Source organism: Bos javanicus, chromosome 12, assembly GCF_032452875.1.
Source record: "Bos javanicus breed banteng chromosome 12, ARS-OSU_banteng_1.0, whole genome shotgun sequence".
Classification (NCBI taxonomy): Eukaryota; Metazoa; Chordata; class Mammalia; order Artiodactyla; family Bovidae; genus Bos; species Bos javanicus.
This window is the reverse complement of record NC_083879.1, coordinates 73,564,901-73,588,233: the sequence shown is the minus strand read 5'-3', so window position 1 is coordinate 73,588,233 and position 23,333 is coordinate 73,564,901. Positions and strand designations below refer to the sequence as shown.

General features: G+C 38.6%; 1 protein-coding gene across 2 annotated transcripts in view; it reads left to right on the top strand.

Annotated features, from left to right (window-relative positions):
• UGGT2 (UDP-glucose glycoprotein glucosyltransferase 2) overlaps positions 1–19,535 on the top strand; it is a 148,115-nt gene extending 128,580 nt beyond the window's left edge. For both annotated transcript variants that reach the window (XM_061435226.1, XM_061435227.1), the window contains exons 34-39: positions 542–724; positions 3,460–3,620; positions 4,667–4,781; positions 11,901–12,017; positions 16,047–16,173; positions 18,878–19,535. In XM_061435226.1, coding sequence (XP_061291210.1) covers positions 542–724; positions 3,460–3,620; positions 4,667–4,781; positions 11,901–12,017; positions 16,047–16,173; positions 18,878–18,900 — 726 coding nt within the window. In that variant the 3' untranslated portion in view covers positions 18,901–19,535. The remainder of the gene's footprint in view (positions 1–541; positions 725–3,459; positions 3,621–4,666; positions 4,782–11,900; positions 12,018–16,046; positions 16,174–18,877) is intronic.
• Positions 19,536–23,333: the final 3,798 nt, after the last annotated feature.

Below are 23,333 nucleotides of genomic sequence, written 5' to 3'. Positions count from 1 at the left end.
TTTCTGTCATTAAGTTTTCAGATCAGACATTAGTAGTAAAACTAGAGGAACAGTTATCTTAATTAATAACTCTGCTAATTAATGTAGTGTACCTATTTTTTTAATGTCCTTCAAGGGCTTCCCTGGTGGCTCAGCTAGTAAAAAATCTACCTGGAACTCAGGAGACCCGGGTTCAATCTCTGGGTCAGAAAGATCCCCTAGAGAAGGGAATGGCTACCCCCTCCAGTATTCTTGCCTGGAGAATCCCATGGACAAAGAAGCCTGGCGGGCTACACATCCATGGGATTTCAAAGAGACACAACTGAGTGACTAACACTTTTTTTCATTTTTCATGTATACTTATATTTTTATATTTGTCAGCATCATCATATTTCTTATTAATAGGTATAAGTTGTAGATGACAACCATTTTAGACATTTTACCAATTCATTTGTAACAATATGTAGTAAACTCTAACTTTTAAAATGTTAACATTTTTCTATGAAACAAAAACTACTTTCTGTTCCTTAAACATATTCTTTGATTTGTATGTGTGTTTTAGGAAGTGATCCCGCACATGGCTGAGAAGTATGGCTTCCAGTATGAACTAGTCCAGTATAGGTGGCCCCGGTGGCTTCATCAGCAGACAGAAAAACAGCGGATTATTTGGGGTTATAAGATTCTTTTCCTTGATGTCCTTTTTCCTCTTGCAGTGGACAAAATCATTTTTGTTGATGCTGACCAGGTAATAAGATTAACTATTGTTTTTAAGAGTACTTTAACTTTTTCACACTTCTAAGTATTCAGTTCAGTTCAGTTGCTAAGTCGTATCCAACTCTGCGACCCCACGAATTGCAGCACGCCAGGCCTCCCTGTCCATCACCAACTCCCGGAGTTCACTCAGACTCACGTCCATCGAGTTGGTGATGCCATCCAGCCATCTCATCCTCTGTCGTCCCCTTCTCCTCCTGCCCCCAAAGCCCCCCAGCATCAGAGTCTTTTCCAATGAGTCAACTCTTCACATGAGATGGCCAAAGTACTGGAGTTTCAGCTTTAGCATCATTCCTTCCATAGAAATCCCAGGGCTGATCTCCTTCAGAATGGACTGGTTGGATCTCCTTGCAGTCCAAGGGACTCTCAAGAGTCTTCTCCAACACCACAGTTCAAAAACATCAATTCTTTGGCGCTCAGCCTTCTTCACAGTCCAACTCTCACATCTATACATGACCACTGGAAAAACCATAGCCTTGACTACATGGACTTTTGTTGGCAAAGTAATGTCTCTGCTTTTGAATATGCTAGGACACACTTTATGTTGCTGCTGTTTACTGCTATCTTTGTTGCCATGCTATGTAAACATAAGACATAATTTTGATATATAAGGAAAATATCTTTTCTAAAGATAATCTGCATTCCAGGGGAAAATCAAAAGTTTTGCCAGAAGTACCAGTTATTCCTTAAGACATGGCAATTTTTCCTCTGAGGTAGTTTTTTTTTTTTGGTAGTTAAAAATAAAACAAATACTTATATAAATCATCACAATAAAAGTAGCTATATGAATTCCTGTGAATATGAGCTGAAATTTGTTTAAAGTGAACTGTTTCTTCTTGCTGGAAAAGTTAGCAATTACACACATTCACCTCTCTTTTTTCCCCCTTCAGCAACATTCTTTGACAATTAGCAATAACCAAATCCCATTATTCTGGCACTTAAAAGAAGCCTAATTTGGCCAAAAAAAATTATGGTCCTCAGCTTTCAACAGAAATTTTTATGATTTTTACCCTTCCCTCCTTACCTGCCTTTGTAATCATGAATGGTTAAAAAAAAAAAAAAAATAAGTACTTTTAAAATACACAGAATTTTTCTTAAAGCCTTTAAAAATATGCAGAATTTCTAAAAACAATAGTATGTAAATATAAGTGTTATTTTAGTTAAATGCACAAGTTAGTATATTATTTAGTACTAAAGTATATTTTCAAATCCTATTTTATAATATACTTCTATATTATATCTATATATCCTAAATTCTGTTATCTTTGTATTGTTTTCCAAATTGATAAATGTGAATAATTATAATGAAAAACTAAGAAAGTAGGCAAAAGTGTAATGAAGTATTTTCAAACATACTAACATAAAATTGATTTCTCTTTCCCATTATATATGCATTAATATTTTTCTAGCAGGCTAGAGTCTGTTACAAAATCAAACATGCTAATATTACTTCATTGAAGCTATTGAGAATAATCAGAAGATTTTTCTTTATGATTCAAACTAACATTTGCCAATGTATTTACAGTAATAGATATATACCATAAAAATTGTTTTGAATTATTAATCTATACCTTGAGAAATTAAGAGCTGTGTACTTATATATTTAATTCCTTACCAAAATATGTTTTGTTCAGAATACCTTGATTATAAATCAAAACCACAATGAGATATCACCTCACACATGTCAGAATGGCTATCATCAAAAAGCACAAATAACAAATATTGGTGAGGATGTGGAGAAAAGGAAACCCTCCTACACTGTTGGTGGGAATGTAAATTGGTATAGCTACTGTGGAAAATAATATGGAGGTTCCTCAAAAAAACTTTCCATAGAACAATCATGTGACCCAGAAATCCCAGTCCTGGGTATATAGCTGAAAGAAACAAAAACACTAATTCAAAAAGACATATATACCCCAATGTTCATAGCAGCATTATTTAAAATTGCCAAGATATGAAAGCAATCTAAGTGTCCATCAACAGATGAATGAATACAGAATGTGATACATATTACTACTCAGCCATAAAAAAAGAATGGAATGTTGCCATTTGCAACAACATGGATTGACTTGGAGGGCATTATGCTCAGTGAAATAATTCCGACAGAGAAACACAGATATGGTATCATATCACTTATATGTGGCGTCTAAAAAGTGCAACAAACTAGTGAATAAAACAGAAAGCAGACTCATAGAGAACAAAGTAGTGGTTACCAGTGGTGAGAGGGAAGGAAGGAAAGGCAAATATATGGGTAGGAGATTAAGAGGTACAAGCTCTTAGGTATAAAGTTAGCTACAAGAATATATTGTACAACATGAGGGATTTACCAATATTTTATGATAACTATAAATGAAATATAACCTTTAATAATTGTGAGTCACTATCATATACCTGTGACTTATATACTATTATGTATCAACTGTACTTAAGTTTTAAAATATCTTTATTAAAAATGATGTAACAAACGATTCTTATTAATGAATAAAGCCACTAACATACAGACTAGGTATGTACATTTTAGGTTTCTTTTAACCTGTGAGGATAAGGGGGAAAAGTAGAAACTCGGTAAACTCACGCTGGATGAAGGAACTGTGGGGAAAATTCAGGTCTCTGACTTTTCTACAACAAGATAATAATGACTTGAGAGTCACATTAAAAGGGCTTCTATTATTTTATACTCTTCATCAGAGAAACTGTTCTGTTATTTAGATTGTGAGACATGACCTGAAAGAACTTCGAGATTTTGACCTGGGTGGAGCTCCTTATGGGTATACTCCCTTCTGTGATAGCCGCACAGAAATGGATGGATATCGCTTCTGGAAAACAGGCTACTGGGCATCACATCTTCTAAGAAGGAAATACCATATCAGGTAAGAAAATTCATACTCTTATCCTTGAGTGAATAACTTTTTGAATCACAAGGATCAGTTTTCTTTGAAATTCTAAAATAACAGCAACCAATTATATAGTGCTTATTACATGCCAGTCACTCTTACAAGATTTAAAATCTATTAACTCATAAAATCTCTATGACAGCCTTTTGATACTGTTATCATCCCTATTTTATAGATGTGAAAACTGAGGCATATAGCATTTTTGTGCCTTGCCCATGCTTACGCTGCTGGTCCAAAGCTGAGCCAGGAGTTAAGCCCAAGTAACCTGACTCTACTCTCTGTTCCTAACTACTGCAGAAGATTTAAACTTTGTTTATCATGTAACAGAATGAAGATACTGTCTTCAAAGCTGATATTATGAGGACTTCCCTGGTAGTCCAGTGGTTCAGACTCCACGCTCCCAATGCAGGGGACCTAGGTTCAATCTCTATTATGGGAACTAGATCCCACATGCCACATCTGAGACCTAGCACAGCCAAATAAATTTTTTTTTAATTCGAAAAAAAAGCTATTACTGTTTTGTAGGGCCATGAGTTTCAGGAGATCTTAGAAAAAGTTGGTAGTGACCCTAAGAGGATGTGGATCCTAACAGCATCAAATCAAACCTCAAATTCCTTGGAAAAATTATGAAAGGATTCATTGTTGTTAGACCCAAGCATATCTAAAGTTGATACCATCACTGTAGATAGACGCTGCTGCTGCTGCTGCTGCTGAGTCGCTTCAGTCATGTCTGACTCTGTGCAACCCCAGAGACGGCAGCCTACCAGGCTCCCGTGTCCCTGGGATTCTCCAGGCAAGAACACTGGAGTGGGTTGCCATTTCCTTCTCCAATGCATGAAAGTGAAAAGTGACAGTAAAGTCGCTCAGTCGTGTCCGACTCCTAGCAACCCCATGGACTGCAGCCTACAAGGCTCCTCCGTCCATGGGATTTGCCAGGCAAGAGTACTGGAGTGGGTAGACACTAGAGGAAAGTAAATATACATAAACAACACTGGCTGTCAAGGAGTATACATTTCTTGCAGTGCCTTATACGTGGTGGATCTTAAGAAGTTCAGGAGAATTGCTGCAGGTGACAGGCTCCGGGGCCAGTACCAAACTCTCAGTCAAGATCCAAACAGTCTTTCAAACCTAGATCAGGTAAGTGAAATATTTATGGAATAATTTTCAGTACACATAGACTGCTGTAACTCCCTGCTTATAAACATCTAAATCTTGTATTTTCAACCTTTCTTCCCTTTATACAATTTTGTACATATTTTTTCACTTTAAGCCCAGCATTGTCAGAACTGAGTGTTTGATCTTGACTTTTCCATCCTTAAACCTCTTTCCACCATGTGTCTTCACTATGTTACCTGTCTTTTTCTCACTTGCCTCCATCGTCATTTAAACGTGTCTGTCTCCCTCCCTCACTCTTCCCCTTTCTCTTCCTTTCTCTCATTCTCTCTGATCTCTAAGATAAATTCCCTTCATCCTTTGCCCTCCCTGGATACTGCCTTACATTTTGTTTTTCCTCACAGACAAATACTTTTTTCCATGTCCTCTTATTTCCTCACTATGGTACCCTTAATTTTCTCAGAAGGGAATGGCAACACACTCCAGCTTTCTTGCCTGGGAAATCCCATGGACAGAGGAGCCTGGCGGGCTACAGTCTATGGGTCACAAAAGAGTCAGACGCGACTTAGCAACTAAACAACAACAACAACAAAAAGACCCTGCAGTCCTTAGTGTCCGCTATTCCTTCTTTCCAGTGAATAACAAATATAAGTTCTTATTAGAACCATACATATTTGTTCATTCAGTCAGCAAGTATCTGTTAAATACTTACAATGTGTCAGATACTTTCCTAAGCCCTGGGACATCAGAAAACAAAGCAGAGATCCTTAGCTCTTGGTGGTTTCATTCTAGTGGTAAAATAACCAAATAAATCAATGAACAGTATTTAAAGGTAATGCATACTTCAGAAAACAGGAAAACATGATAGAGTTCAGAATGGTGAACAGGGGTTAGAGTTTGCTGTTGTAAATTGAGTGGCCGTAGACCTGTATGAAGGTGACATTCCAATGGAGGCTTAATAGCTGACTGTGCAGATACTGGTGAGAATTCCAAACAGAAAGACTATCGAATACAAAGGTCCCAAGGTGAGAGTGGGTCTTACATGTTTGAGGAATAGTAAAGATGGGGAGAAAATAGTCTGATGTAAGGGAAGAGAGGTGACAGAGGGTCTAGATAACACAGAAACTTCAGGCCCTTTGTTTAAAAGTCAAGCAAATGTAATATACTAATGATTGATTCAAGACCACAGTGATGAAGGACCGATTTAAAAAAAAAAATCATTCTTGAAAGTTGAGAGAACTCACCATATGTATGTGTGCAAATGCAAGGTAGTGTCTGCAATATTGCCAATTAGTTACCAAAAAAATGATGTTGAGTCCGCAGTAAACCCCAGTGACGTTCCAGATTTAGATTATGAATACCACATTTTTATAATTCAGTCATTTCCCTGGTGGGTTAATCATAAGGAACCCTATCTGCCTGTGGATAACTGAAGAAAAGACCAGTTTTTCAGCAAGCATCTCAGGAACTCTCCCAGAACAGCATCACTGTATTTGGGGAATAGTTGTCCTTTCTTTGATATGTTTGACTCCTGTTCCTGCCAGTCCAGTAAATGCTTCTCTCTGAAGTCAGAACAATATCTTCTTATCCAGTGAACACTTTTTGCTTATTTACCTTCTTTGCAACACAAATGTTTTCAACCTCACCTTTTTTTTTTTTTTTTTTCACCAATTGATGTGTATTTTAATCGCAGCCATCAGTTTACTATTTTAGTGTGAGAGTCAGTCTTTTCCTGGTTGGCCATTTCTAAGAAAGCAGACCTCTAGAGACACAGTTCTAAACTGTCTGACCTTTTCTATTCAGTTACTGGCTGCCCAGCTTGTACTTCTCCATGGTCTCTTTCTTGGGTGGCTGAGGTTACCTTCTCTTTTGGTTCCCTCCTTCTTTGACTCTGCCTTATATTTTGGTGCCCTCTTCAGCTTTGATTCAGTTTCTTACGTGCACAGGAACAGAAAAAACAGTTTGGTTTTCTTGTTTTCTTTTTTTTTTTTTTTATCAATTCTTTACATTTCCATTCATGTTTTATTATTTTTTTTCTAAATTATTTGAGGACAAACTGGAGATAACTTTGCCACTTTACCTTGAAATAATTTAACATGTACTCCCTTGGAACAAAGACATTTTTTTATATGACCACAGAGCAATTATCAACATTAGAAATTATATCATAGATACAATGTTATTATCTAAATTCAGTTCATTCTCATATTTTATCAATTGTACTATTAACCGCACCTTTCTTGAAACTCCCTTGGCTTTCATAATACCAAATCTTCTTGCTGCTTCTCTGATGTCCATGACTTTCCCACTGCAGTTTATTTTAGAGCTACTCTTTTTCTACCTCTTATTTATATGTTGCTGTCCTCTAAATTTCTGCTCATGGCTCACTTCTCATTCTGTGCCCACTCTATTAGCACTCCTACAAACACTCAAGGTTTTAATTCACAGCTTTTCTATCAAGAATTCCCAAATCTTTGGCTCTTCTCTCTCCTCTGAATGCCTGACTCATATATTAAATCTATTGAGATAGACACAGTAATGCCCAGAACATTTCTGAAATTAAAAATCAAAATTCAAGCTACATTTCTCTTCCACTATTCCCTACATCAGCAGATACTATTCAGCTGCCTGTTACAGGTTAGGTTATCCAGTAAACAAACTGACTCTAAATTAGCTTGCAGGAAGTTTATTAGGACGTGCTTTCAGGACCAATAGCTCTTAGAGAAGGAAAAGAAGCAGAATTGGGCGAATTCTACAAATTCAACAAAGGCCTCAGACAACCCCTACAGGGGGCTCTAAAGCTGATATGGCCTTTCTTGATTGTCACAGTTTGTTCAGGGGGGCTGGATCTTTGTTCCTTCACCTAGATTCCCCAAACCTAGTGATATGACCCAGAGCCTCCCAGAGTTATGAGGATAATAGGCACAGCTTCCCCAGGAAGCTCACTGGGAGGGATAAGCAGGGTCACTTCTACTTTGTCCCCTTGAACCCATGTCCTTGCCTTTCTGGGCCCCTGACCAATCAACCAAGCCATTCACCATTTCATATGAATTTATATATTTTTTAGCCTTAGGCTACTTCTCTTCTGTATACAAGTAAATGATAAGTTACATCATCTGAAGTAGTTAAAATAATTCTTAGAAAAGCAGTAGCACAAAGTACTGTATTGAAAAGAAAAAGGATCTCAAATAACCTCAGCTTCTACCTAGAAACTAGGGGGAAAAAAGCAAATTTTAAACCAGAGTAAAAAAGAGGGAATAATTAATGAGTGGAGTGGAATCAATGAAAGCAGAAATCAATGAAATGAAAAAATGGAAAAAATTATGTGTTTCAGTAGGTTTTCTTACAAACAAAAGCTGGTTTTTTGATAAAATTAGCAAAACTCAAACCACTAGCCGGACTGATCAGGAAGAAGATAAAAGACACAAGTTACTAATATAATGTAGAAATGAGAGACATGATAGCACAATATCTATAGATACTGAAAGAATAATGAGAAACTATTATGAACAACTTGATGGTAATAAACAACTTCGATGAAATGGACAAATTACATAGAAGACAAACTATCAAAATGCACTCAGAATGAAATAGATAACCTGAAGAACACTGTATCTATTGAAGAAATTGAATTTAGCACAACTTTCCAGGCCCAGATAGCTTCTAATTTCTACCAAACTTACATGAAATTCTACCCAGTATTAAAGAAAGAAATAATATCAGTTTTCCACACACTCTTCAGAAAAGTGACATGCCATTACGTTTGCATGTTCTGTTGTTAGAAGGAAGTCAGTGGGTCCAGCCACACTCGAGGAGGAATACTTGCACAAGAGCGTGAGTACTGTGAGGCAAGGATCACTGGGGGCCATGTCAGAAGCTTCCTGCCACAAACCCTGATATCAATCAAAACCAGATTGAATAAAAAAGATTTTACTCAATGGTAAAAAGGTATATTTACTGAACAGTAAAAAGGGTGGAATTATTCATCATATACATAACAACTTTGATGAATCTAAAAATTATGCTGATCTAATTAAACAAGCCAGGCCAAAAATATACATATTGTGTGATTCTGTTTATATAAAATTCTAGAAAATGTAAACCAATCCACTTGGACAAAAAGCAGTTCATGTTTGCCCAAGAACTGGCTTAGGTGTATGTAGAAAGGACAGCCCAGAAGGATTGCAAAAAGGCACAAGACACTTGGGGGTTATGTATATATTCAATGAGCTTGATTGTGGTCATAGTGTCAGGAATATTTAATATGTGAAACTTATCAAATTGTACCCTTTAAATATGTACAGTGAGTGGACTGACATAAGGTTAGACATATAAATCAATGGTATAGAATTGAGAGTCCAGAAATAAACTGAGAGTCCATGTATCTATGCTCACTAGATTTTTGACAAGCATACCAGGATAATTTAAAGGAGAAACAATCGTTTTTTTCAACAAAGGTGTTAGAACAATAAGATATCTACCTCCAAAGAATGAATTGGACCCCTTCCTAACACCATACACCATATACAAAAACTTAACTCAGAATGGATCAAATGCCTGAACGTGAGAGGATGAAGTGTAAAACTCTTACAAAGTATTGACATAAATCTTTCTAACTTTGGATTAGGCAATGGTTTCTTAGGTATGAAACAAGTATAAGCAACTAAAGAAAAAACAGATAGGACTGCATCAAAATTAAAAACTTTGTTCATGAAAGAACACAAAGTGAAAAAGACAACCCACAGAATGGAAGGAAATACTTGAAATCATATATCTGATAAGGGACTAGTATCCAGAACATATAAAGGATTCATAATTTAATAACAAAAAGACAACCAATCTTTTGAATACTCAAAGGATTTAAATAGATATTTTTCCACAGAAGGTACACAAGTGGCCAGTAAATGCATGAAAACATGCTCAGCATCATTGGTCACTAGGTACTGCATTAAAACTACAAGATACCACGTCATACTCACTGGAATGGCTATAATAAAAAGATGGTCCATAACAGCATTGGCAAGAATATGGAGAAATTGGAACCGTCGTACACTGCTGATGAGGATGCAAAAGAGTGTAGGGTATGTGTCTGTGTGTTTTTCCAGCCATGTTTAGTTGGATGGGGGCAGGTCAGAGTTTGGATTTAACCAGAACTATTTTGCCAGACATATCCAACTAAATGAGAGAAGGGTAAGACAATTGAGAATCTATTCAAGGGATTAAATATAAGGATTAACCATGGAAATTGAAGAAAGGAGAGTGAAGACATCAAGGATAAATGACAGTGAAACAGTGGTGCGATCAGGTCTAAAGGGGATTGAAGGATGTTGATATCTGAGTACTTGATGGAGTAAGCTGAAAATCTAGAGGTAGTCAGAGAGTGGGAGTATGACGGGAGAAAGTGGCTAAGATGACAGACCAGGTTATTTAAGGATTTAAAGAATGGATTTCCAGGAAAAGGGGATTCAAAGAAGGAATAGTCAAACTTTTATTTTTGTTTAATTGATAAGACTTTTTTAGAGCAGTGTTAGACTTACAGGGAAAAAAATGAGTAGAAAGTACAAAGAATTCTCATATTTCTGGGCTCTATTCTGTTCCATTGCTGTGTTTGTCTATTATTTTACAAATCTCCATGTTTTAATTAACTAGAGAATTTATATGAAGATTTTCAAATTCAGTATTATCATCCTGTTTGTTATTCTTCTTCAACCTTGGGTTGGCTATTCTGGGCTTCTATGTAAACTTTAGAATCAGTTGATATCCACAAAATAACTTTCTGGGACTTTGATTAGGATTGTGTTGAATTTATAAATTGAGTTGGAAAGAACTGACATCATACCAGTATTGCTGCTGCTGCTGCTAAGTCGCTTCAGTCGTGTCCGACTCTGTGCGACCCCATAGACAGCAGCCCACCAGGCCCCGCCGTCCCTGGGATTCTCCAGGCAAGAACACTGGAGTGGGTTGCCATTTCCTCCGCCAACGCATGGAAGTGAAAAGTGAAAGTGAAGTTGCTCAGTCATGTCCGACTTTCTATCTGTGAATATGAAATACCTCTCCATCTATTTAGATGTCCCGAAGTTTCTTTCATCAGAATTTTAGTTTTCCTTATGTAGAGGAACATTCTTTTAGATTTTTACCTGGGTTTGTTTGGTGGGGTTTTGGGGTGGTGGGTAGATTGTGCTAATGTAAATGATGGTATGCTTTCAATTTTAAATTCGACTTGTTCATTGCTGGTATATAGCACTTGACTTTCTGTATATTAACCTTGTATCCTGAAACCTTGTTACAATTGCTTATTCATTGCAGGAGTTTGCTATTGATTCTTGTCATCGTCAAACAAAGACAGTTTTATCGCTTCCTTTCCAATCTGTATACTGGTTTATATTTCCTTTTCCTATCATGTTGCATCGGCTAGGACTTTCAGTATTATGATTAATAGGAGTGCTGTGAGAAGAACCCTAAAATTATAAATCTTGGACCTTAGATGGGACATCCAACACAAGTACCCCTGGTGCCCTCTGGGAGAGAGAGGAAACATGCCCTTTGCTCCGGAATGCAAACAGATACTCTCTGGGGACACATAGGGACGGGCTCTACAACCCTTGACGTATAAACAGATACCTCTGCGAAAAGGGTCTCTTGATGTCTCCAGAGATCTGTCTTTAACTTAATAGGTTCATTTGCCATTTAAACATCCTTTTACCCAGGTGCCAGCAGTCTTTGCTTAGAAAGCTGTGAGTGTGCAGAAGTTTCCTGATAGGGAACTGAAAAGTCACCTCAGAATCTGGAGAGTGTGGTGGTGACCACATAACCAGTAAGATACGGTGTAAGTGATTAATCCTGGTGTTTCAAGGCAGTTGGAAGTAGAAAGGGAATTGCAAAGGTGGGTTCTGGGCCCCCCTCTTCACCCCCAATGCAGGAGTAAAGTCCAGAGCAGGTGTGTGCTTCCTCCCAGTGCACAGGTTCATTCACGATATGAGACCATTGGGTCAAATTAAGTATTTAAAGCTTAAAAATATGACCATATCTCAGATTTGGGTATGTTTTATAGAATCCATTTATAATCTAAATGACAGCTTCAACTTCTTCCACTCTGACTCTAATTGAAATTCCTCTGTGTTGAAATCATTCTTTTTCTAATAGGACCTTCCCAATAATATGATTTACCAAGTTGCCATCAAGTCTCTTCCCCAAGAATGGTTGTGGTGTGAAACCTGGTGTGATGATGAATCCAAGAAAAGAGCCAAAACAATTGATCTGGTGAGTGTTTGCATTTTCCTTTGTATAAGCAGATATGAAAATGTTCCAATAGAAGTATTTTCTGTTTTACAAATGGCATGGCACCCTGTGGCTCAGTCTGTAATTTACTGTTTTATTTACCTACGTTGGCAGGTATAGGGCTGTATCAGGGGCTCCCAAGACCACCCCAGGTTTGATGATTTGATAAGAGGACTCTTAGGACTCAGAATATTTCATGGCTATGGAAATATTACAGTGAGAGAATACAAAGTGAAATCAGCAGAAGGAAAAGGCGCATGGGGTGAAGTTCAGAGAAAACCACATCCAAGCCTCCAAGAGTCCTCTCCCTGGGAAGTTACCTGGGACAACCCTCATTCCTTAAGCTCCAAGAAGTACACCACCACGTGTGAAATGTGGTCTATCAGGGAAGCTTACCAGAAAGCCAGTGCCCAAATTCTTATTGGGAGCTGGTCATGTAAGCAACCCCTCAGCCTGGCACGTGCCAAAATTCCCCATATCTAGAAAAAAGGCAGGTGGTCAGCATAAATTACAAGTTTGCACAGTTTAGGCACAGTGAACTGTTCTTATCAGGGAATGCTGGGAACACGCCTGAAACCCAAGTTCCCAGAAGCCAGCCAAGGGCCAGCCTTGTAAGCACAGGCCTCTCAGAATAGCAGCCTGTGTTAATAGCAGCCTGCTGCGTTCTTTTCTGCACAAGGCCTTTTCAAAGAAAGGCCATCAACTGGCTGAAATGTCATAAACTAAACATATGATGAGTTATCATCTTAACATATCATCAGTTTAGTTCTTATGCCAATAATTTCCCCAAATAAAGACAGCCAGAATAATTCCAGCTACTTGCTGCTGCTACTGCTAACTCGCTTCAGTCATGTCCGACTCTGTGCGACTCCATAGACGGCAGCCCACCAGCTCTGCCATCCCTGGGACTCTCCAGGCAAGAACACTGGAGTGGGTTGCCATTTCCTTCTCCAATGCATGAATGTGAAAAGTGAAAGTGAAGTCACTCAGTCATGCCTGACTCAGCGACTCCATGGACTATAGCCTACCAGGCTCCTCCATCCATGGGATTTTCCAGGCAAGAGTACTGGAGTGGGGTGCCATTGCCTTCTCTGGCAATACTTAAATTATCCTATACGTCTTTTTATTCATTATTTTTGAGAAATTTTTTTCTTAGGTTTTCATTGTAAGCAGTTTATGCTACACAGTTTAAATCTAGACATGAAATATTTTAAACTAGTTGATTTCTTGTCCATATGTAGACATTATATTCCAGTACTGTATATTTTCTCTAGTAGTACAAGATATTATCATTTTTTTCCTGACCATATTTTTCTGTGGTGATATAAGTTTAGAATAATTGTGTACAAGATCTTCTTGTACACAAGATCTTCTTTGAAGAACAAACTGTCAAAATTTTAGACCTCATAGTTTTTAACAAAATAAGACTGGATAACAAAATAAAGGGATGTTTTACCAGATATGTATAGAAAGTAGCATGCCAAAATATAATTAGATTGCAATCATAGGTGATAGAATGTAGCAGAAACAAGTGGTCATCGGTCAGGAAAAAAACAAGGGAAATTTCTAAAGAGTGGATAAGGACATTACCGTGTTAAGGTTGTGTCACATAAGAATGTGACTCATCCGTTAGTTGACATAAGTCTCCTTGGGATTTTTAGTACTTAAATGAACATGAGCTACTCTAGCAAATGCCCAAATTTCTGTGGTTTCACGTACACCCAGGCCCAAGTGGGTGTCCTGTCAGTGAGTGGCTTCCCTGTACATCATGACTCAGGGACCAATCTCCATCCATCCTGGGACTTCTTCATCCTCCAGGGTCCTGTCATCATCTGTGTCCATCTGAAACCGATCCATCCAGTATAGCAGCCACTTCCCACAGGCAGCAATAAAGTACTTAAAATGTTGCCAGTCTAAATTGAGGTTTGCTCTAAGGTATAAAACACATCAGATTTTGAAGACTCAATAAAAATGTAAAAATATCTCATTACTAATTTTTATATTGATTACATTTTGACTAGATAACATTTTGGAAATACAGTGTTAAAATTTATTCCACCTGTTCCTTTTACATTTTTTTAATTTGGCTGTTTGAAAATGTAAAACTGCATTTGTGGCTTCCATCATATTTCTGTTGGGTAGTGTTGATCTGGAGGGTAAGAAGAGAGGGTGGAGGATGCATCCTGATCCTAAAGACCTTGGCCCCGTGGTGGCAGTTGGTTGTGTGTCTACATCCAGTTATAAAAAGAGCTGAGGATCATCATTCCTGGATGGGCAGCCACTTCCTAGCAGTAGGTCTACTGAGAAAATGGATGGGTGGCATAGATTTTGGTGGACAACATCATCTCTTCGACAGAAACATTTAAAATAAAAAAGAACATGCTGTTTTTGGTCATCTTAGGGGAAAGGTTAAAAAGGAAAATCAGGAAATGGCCTAACGGAGAGGAAAAAGCATTATTGACCTTAGGAACTATAGTTCTCTGTTGTGAGGGCCGACTTGTGCAATATAGGATGTTTAGCAGCATCCCTGGTCTCTACCCACTAGATGGCGATAGCTCCCCCCAGCCCCCAGTTACAGCCATCAAGTACCTCCAGACCTGGCCGCAGCTCCCCTGTGGGACATGATTGCCCCCTTGAAGCACTGCTGATAGAGATTATGCTTCCCAATGGCTTAGCAGGTAAAGAATCGACAATTGTAGCATAAGCTAAGGAAAGAATAGTACTTTGTTTTTTGTTTCTGACACAGTTAGAAAATCCGTTATCTTGTTTATAGAACACATTATCTGTGAAGTTAATTTGTACAGAGAAGTTCCTGTTACCCACTTACTTCAGAAATACATTACTGTAGGAAAAAATCCACAATGCAATGAACTGGAAATATTTGGTGAGGAAAGGATTAAGATACCAGGCTTATGGGTCATAAATAAGCTTTCCCATAAGGCATGAAAGATGAAGCAGGTTGGGGCTACCATGAGAAAGTGCCACATAGAAGTAAGCTTCAGGACACGTGCTCTATTAGTGTGCTTTGTGAAGAGCAGACGGATGCCTGTGTGGCTCTGTGAAGTTTGTGCTCCTCCTGTAACCTTTCTTTACATTCCTCAAGCCAAAGACACTGGAGTCATATTTGATGCCTCTCTTTCTCACAGTTCACATCCAGCCCACTAGCACTGTCAGCTGTATCTTCACATACATCCAGAGTCAGACCCTCCTTAAACTCTGCCTTTGCTTTTTGCCTTTTAAACTTAATTTCCCAAGAATCTTTATAGTAGAACCAATTGCTAATTAAAATTGATCAAGTATTAGAGGAACCTTGGGGATAACCTTGTTCTAATTTCCTCGTTTGCCAATGAAAAGACAGGTTCTGCCACTGGTGCCCACATACGCACACACACAGTTTGGTGATGTTTACAGGTCTCCCTACTAGTTTAAGTGGGACTGTCCAAGTCTTAACTGCTAGTAAGAATTGGAACCATGAGGATCGAGGATCCCTGTCCATTGTTTTTCCACTGTGCCTCTTAAACAGACTACTTAAATATTCTTAAGGCATGGAGATTTATAGGCTACTCTGAATTTCACAACTATCAGTATTTTGCCAAATGAATTCCAGTTAACTGATTTTAATACCACAGCTGCTAATCAAAACAGAGGCATAGGAAAGAGGACAAATGCTTTTGCCAAAGAAACTCGAGACATTTCTAAAGGCTGACAATTAGTTCTACGTATGAAAAAAAAACTATGTAAAACCAGGTTTTAGTCCAAAGAAAAGGCAAGAAAATATTTATTAATATAGTCTGCTGTGCTCTTTTACAGAATGGTCATATAATTGGCTTCTTTGTCCAAATATTTTATAGAATTGTTTGACAGACTTCTTATGAACCATCAGAAAATCTTCAAATTTTTGTTTAAACTTCTGATTGAGTGTTTGCATTAAACACTGCTTACATAAACTGCAATTTGTCATTTCAGTTGATCCTTTCTCTATTAAACTAATTCTAATATTTATATTTTCAGTGCAATAACCCCAAAACAAAAGAACCTAAACTAAAAGCTGCTGCCAGGATTGTCCCAGAATGGGTGGAGTATGATACTGAGATACGGCAACTGTTAGATCACCTTGAGAACAAGAAGAAAAATGCAGGTGAGTTGTTCTGCAGTTGTGTATGAACCACATGTTGCACTAAGTGAAATTAGAATAATTACAAAATCATTTCTTAATGGTTATCAAATGATTACGTCAGAATTTCTTTACCAAAGTCTGTGACATGATTACAGATTTTCTTTTTGTGTGGACTAAGTTCACAAATTTAAAACATGGATAGAGAATCTATTCCCCTATGGATATAGCTTCATATCATCACATAGATAAGCAGCATAGTATTAGTCTCCTGACCTAAGATAGAGGTTAAAAAAAAAAAAAAGTAAAAGAAACACTCTAAGATACACTGAATTTCCTAAATATGAAAATCCAAGCCCCGAAGTTTAATAAAAGCCTTACACAGCCAAATAGAGTATTTCCTCCTGTCTCCTTAATTAGTGACACACACAGTATGTTTCCTCATAGGAAGCTGGTTCCTTATTCCAGTAGCCTTTATCACAGACCAGAGGATGGTTTGAATTAGTTTCCATTTCTTAGATTTAAAAAACTGAAATTACCTTAGCATTTTATCACCCTACATAAACCCTTAACACCAATAAATGTGTGTTGGATATTCTTTTAAAGCTGATATCAGCTTCTTGATTCCTTCATGATTCCCTTTCCTGGTCAGTACCTGTCTCTATTGTTCTTTGCTCTTTTTTAAAAGTAGTATTAGCCAGAAAGAAAAACACCAATACAGTATACTAATGCATATATATGGAATTTAAAAAGATGGTAACAATAACCCTGTATACTAGACAGCAAAAGAGTCACTGATGTATAGAACAGTCTTTTGGACTCTGTGGGAGAGGGAGAGGGTGGGATGATTAGGGAGAATGGCACTGAAACATGTATAATATCATATATGAAACGAGTCGCCAGTCCAGGTTCGATGCATGATACTGGATGCTTGGGGCTGGTGCACTGGGACGACCCAGAGGGATGGTACGGGGAGGGAGGAAGGAGGAGGGTTCAGGATGGGGAGCGCGTGTATACCTGTGGCGGATTCATGTTGATAATATGGCAAAACGAATACAATATTGTAAAGTTTAAAAATAAAATATAAAAAAATTAAAAATATAAAACTTAAAAAAATTAATAAAAGTAGTGTTGAGCTGCTGTTGTGTTCCAGTCAGTATGTTAAAGACTTTCACCGGTTAGACTAATTAATCCTCATCATAATTCTTTCCAGTAGTTCAGAATATAATTCTTATTGTCCTCAACTTTACTTTTTAGGGAGGCTGAATTTCCTCACATAAGCATGAAATTGTGTTTTATATTGACTCTGTTTTCCTTAACAAAATCAATGTGTGCTATCGAAGAAGTTCAGTATTTTAAACACACCTGAGTATTTTTAATAATCTAATAATATAAAGGTGCCATTTCAGTTCAGGAGAAAGATTATTATGTAAGTGGCATAACTGTTTTCAAAGGGAGAGAAAGATAAGACAGGATGGAGGGAGAGAAGAAAAGAAACTAAAAAAGGAAAGAAGAAAAGAAAACTCACATAATTACCTCACAATAAAATATAAATGCATGAAACATTGAGATGAAATGTTTCTCTTATCAAATTGGAAAGAGTTAAAGGATTAACAATATCCAGCACTAGCAAGAGTATTGACAAGTAAGCGTGTATATACATACATATAGTAGCTGTATAAATTAAGTAAATTTTGTAATATACATAAAAATTCAAATACATGCCATTTGATCCATGAGTTCATCAGAAACTTACATTTAAACAAAAATGTGTGTGTGTGTATGTTTGTCACAACATTGTCTTTAATAATGAAATAGAATCTGTCCAACAATAGAGGACTGATCGATTGCATAATTCCAGTGGAATTTAGTGAAGAGAGAGAGAAAGTCTGCCATTTGGAATTGTGGAACAGGATCCGTTTAAATTGTGTTTTAGTTAATTTCTGCCTGGAAAATATCATTTTGAATTCTCACGTGTCTTAAATCCATTAGTATGTGTAGCGCATTGATGCAGGAGAAAAAAACATTTTGAACTCTTAAGTCTTCACTGGTATTGACTTTGATTCTCACAGTTATATAGTATTTTTTCCCGCGTTTGAATGCTCTGCCCGCTCATCTTAGACAAAGACCACATATGTCTTCTGCTTTTTGTTGTTCCATTACATTAATGACGGCATACTTTGTACCTGCTGAGAAATCTATTTTTCACCATCAGGGTGCTAGGTCTTGGAGATAACAAAGATGAATAAAGTATTGTTCTAATAGACTCATGGGAGCTCACTTGTAGGTGGGTAAAAGGGCAAGTAGTTATGCTCCCATATGATCGATGCCATGGGCTTCCCTGGTGGCTCAGTTGGTAAAGAATCAGCCTGCAATGCGGCTGACCTGGGTTCGATCCCTGGGTCGGGAAGATCCCCTGGAGGAGGGCATAGCAACCCTCTCCAGTATTCTTTCCTGGAGAATCCCCATGGACAGAGGAGCCTGGCGGGCTACAGTCCACTGGGTCACAAAGAGTCAGACACAACTGAGCGATTTAAACACACAACAATAGATATAATGTACAAAGAGCTGTTCTCACTGTCACTTAATGAAGCGAGTAGGTACTAAACTAACAAACAGGAAGATCCTCGGTGAGCACCTACACTTTATGTTAATTCATGCCTCAGTGAGGTTTAACTAATTTGATATTTAAGATTTCAAGAGCTAAATATACTTTCCTCTCCTACAGTTTTGACACATGATGAACTCTAGCACTGGCTTGTGTAAGAAGATGAGAAAGTATGACAAGAAATCTGCCACCTGCTGGGGAAATGTGGAACTACTTCCAAGACTTGTCAAAGTTTCATTAAGATCAGTGACATATTCTTGGATTTAAATTATATTATTTAAAAGTAACATGTATTTAATGTATTGAATAAACTTAAGTTATATATTGTAAGAAATGACCATTGAGTGTTTAAAATTAGATGGTTCCTCTTTCCTGATTGCATAAAACACTGGGTTTTCTTCAGTTAAAGTGATAATTTTGCCAGATAACCAGGTTGAACATATCTGACTAGCTGGTCCTCATGGAGATTTATCAAACCGTCTACATCTTTGAATATTCCAGCTGTATTTATTTATATATTTCTTTATTCAAAAGATGCATTTAAATTTGAGAGACCTATTTTGTGTTTTTTTTCTTCTGAGAAAGAAGGACGTATGGTTATCTCTGAATAGTATTTTTAAAAATTAAGCCCATTTGTACCTTAACTATTTGTTTTAAAATGAAAGTAGTGCCACACTGTAACCACTTAGTTTATTTATCTTAAACCATATGATGTTTTAATCCTATATTTTTTTTAACTGGTTCTAATTTTTATTTTTATAAAATTATATTCGCGGGCTTATGGGATATGTATGTATTCTTTTTAAAAAAGAACTGGTTAGTTTTATAGAAACTAAGTTAAGAATATAAACAGCTTTTCTCTTTTATATTAGATGAATAGGAATAGTAAATGTTCAAAAAAACTGTCCAGCTACTCTAGAATCATAGGATCTTGGGACAGGAGAAGACCTGTGTCATTTTGGACCCTGTCCTCTGAAGAAGCTGATTCACTGGGGCTGAGGTGAGTGTGGGAAATCATGATTGTTCCGGATGACCCTGTTGATAAGTGAGGTTTGAGGAACAGTTAATAGAGTTTAGCCTCCAGCCAGTGTGTCAGCCCCGCTTCCAAGGCCCTGCCAGGTGGAGCCTCATGCCATCCTGGAAGCTTCCAGGGCCATATGGAACTGTCTGCTCCTAGAGCCGGACTGCTCTGTCTTTGGACAGTTCTATGCAGAGTTCCATGGTGAGCCAGAAGCTGTCTACCACGGGTCTATGCTTGTTTCTCTGAACCCTTCTGAACAAATCTACCCTTCTCTATTGGATAACAGCCCATAACATTTGAAAATAACTGCTCAGCTCCTCGCAGCTTCCTTCTTCCTGATAAGAGATCACAAGACCTCACTCCCTTTTCCAGTAACCACGTCCCTCCCTGGTTACTTGTTTGGGTTTTTCTGTGATGAAATGGGAGTGCTCAAGTACAGGGAACAATGTAGCTCCTTGAAGGAGAGAATAGAATACTTCCAGGAAGCACCACAGGCCATCAGCCTGGAGTTACAGATAAAATTGGACTTTTCTGTATGAATATGTAGTTTGATACAAATGGGAGCTGCCCATAGAAATGGTTGCTTCTATGGGCCAGGCCCAGCCCCTGGGACACAACCAAACATGCAGTTGCTACTGCCCAGGAGAGGTGTCAGAAACCCAGATGAATAGCGTTCAAGGCAACACGTGTATGTCAAGTCAGACTGTCTTCAGTCACTAAAGCATGGCTAAGAGAATCTCTGAGATTCAGCAGCAAAGAAGATAGTAGCATTTAACTTCCCCCTAGAACAGAAAGGACTATTCATTGAGGAGCTCTGACATCTGTCTCAGATCCCTGGTTCACAGAGCAAGTGGTAAGTGTGCCACAAAATCTGTCACTACCCAGCCCCTCTTGCCCATTTCTGTTCAGTAGTAAGGGGGTCCACCCTCTTCCAAGGGGCTTCCCTGGTGGCTCAGCAGTAAAAATCCACCTGCCAATGCAGGAGACCTGGGTTCAATCCCTGGGTTGGGAAGATCCCCTGGAGAAGCAAACAGCAATGCACTCTAGTATTCTTGCCTTGAGAATCCCACGGACAGAGGAGCCTGGCGGGCTACAGTCTGTGGGGCCACAAAGAGTTGAATACAACTTAGCAACTAAACAGCAACCACCCTCTTCCAAAGAATCAATTGATCTGTTAAGATCTTACTTTTGGTGGCAGTTAAGGAGTTGAGGCACAAAGGACCAGGACTCGGATTGATCCACGTTCAAAATGCAGGCAACTTTGTGATGGCAGCACATGGTTAGGGGCACCCAGCCCACCCTGTAGCCACTCAAAAAATGAGTCTTGAAGTGTTAGATAATGGGACAGCTGTTCCCATTATCTTTGCAGTTTATTAGCCCAGTATCAAATGTAAAATTCTAGTTCCTGAGAAATTCTAGAGTGAGGTCTCTACTTAGAACCTGCTGTTAACAACTTTGATTATAGACTTCAGATTTGGAGAATACCTTGTCCCCTACAGTTCATAATTACTTGCATTTAAGTTTTTTACTTTAGTCATGTGATCCTGCCCAACTGTATAAGGTTTGTATCCTGTTTGATGTGATTTCACTTTTTTAAAAAATTTATTTCTGGCTGTGCGGGGTCTTTGATGCTGTGTGTAGGCTTTCTCTAGTTGTGGCAAGTGGGGGCTACTCTCTATATGCTTGGGCTTCTCCTTGTCGGGGCTTCTCTTGGGGAGCACAGGCTCTAGGGAGCACGGGCTTCAGTAGTTGTAATATGTGGTTTCACTTTAAAATCAAAGGTTTTGCTTAAAATCTGGATAACTTTTCATCCTTAAATTCTAAAAGACTGGTTCAAAACCCAAATGTTTGAATGGAAACGGCCTCAGGTAAACCTAATGTTCAATTTAAAACTGGGGGCAGAGCTAGAGAAGGAGTAATCTTGGTGCCAGTCTTGAGTAGGATGAATTGTGAAGTAGACATAACTGACCATACAGTGGTGTCTAGCCTCAGAGCATTGTGCTCAAACTCACTTTTATACAAAAGTCAACAGACCTACCACTGGTGTATAGACTTCACTTTGTGTTCCCACGGTCTGCTTCTACCAGAAAAATGTTTCCAGTTTTGTTCAAAGGCCAGTAATCTAGGTCTTCCTAACCTGCACAAACCCAGCAGATTTTTAATGACCTGTTGTGTAACAGTTGACATGTCCTTTTGAAGTTACAAGTGTAAGTGGCATTAAATATTCAAATGAAAATGCTGGAAAGGGAAAGCATCAGAAGGCCCGCAGAAGTGACACTGGATGCAACGTGCAGGAGGAGGAAGTGCAAGCCAGGCAGAGCCAGCGTGGAGGTAGGTTTCTTCCTTTGAGGACAAGGAAGATGGGTGTGGGGGGCTGGAGCCTGGCGCACAAGGTCACACGGTGGGGGTTGTAAAGCACGTGGAGAGGCTTGGTGACTTTTTCCTGACGTGCAGTGAAGCACTCTCACACTCCTTGGTGTTAATCCAGAATCTCTCGGGGGGTATTTTTATGCCAGCATGTTTCCTAATATTACGTTTATTCATAACATCTGTCCTTACTATTATTGGGGAAGAGCTCTTGGATAAGAACAGATAGACTTATATGGGATCTGAAGATGCCATTTTTCATTGCACAGTGTCCAAAACAAACTTCCCCGGCCTAAGACCATATGGTACAGGCGCTCCCTGCGTGTGGACCCACCAGGAGGAAGAGAAGCTAGTTTGTTTGCCCTAAAACTGTACAACTGTGGAATGAAGTCTTTCCACTTTTAAGAGGTGTTTGTAACCTGAGGTAACAAAAGCATAAACACTGCAGGAAATCCAACATTGCAACAGGTGGTATATAGGAAGGAGTATCAGTAAAACCCTAAAAAACTGTAATGATGGTGAAAGGCTGTTAGAAGAGTTATCCTTTGCTATCTTTAAAGACTCTTTCACACCAGAGAGAAAAATCACATCCGTTTAGGAAGACCAGTCTTTTTAAAAAAAAAAACAAAACTCTTCACACAGATACACACACACACATACAAATGAGACACTATCTTTATAGAAATCTCCTGGAATAGCAGGGAAGCATGCAAAGAACACAAACTTAAATCCCCTAAGAAATGCTGCAAGCAGTGCTTTCTTCCTCGTGCTTTTTAACAACGTATAACTCCAGCTTCCTCAGGAAGACCTTGGAACTCGCTTTGCTAGTGGCCTTCAAATCTGGCAGCTCGGTCCCTGGAACAGCTAAATCAGAGGCACTTCTCCCAGTAGACGTACCCTAGTGAAGGTTGGAAACGTGTTCTGAACAAGACCGCGACCTCGGAGTTGTCAGCTGGATGCCTTTTTATTTTTGGCTGTGCTGGGTCTTCGTTGCCGCACAGGCTTTTTCTCTAGTTGTGGCAAGCAGGGGCTACTCTCTAGCTGCAGTGCGTGGGTTTCTCACTGTGGTGGCTTCTCTTGTTGCAGGCACAGGTTCTAGGGCGCAAGGGCTTCAGGAGTTGCAGCACACGGACTTAGTTGCTCCTTGCCATGTGGAATCTTCCCTGACCAGGGATCGAACCCTTATCT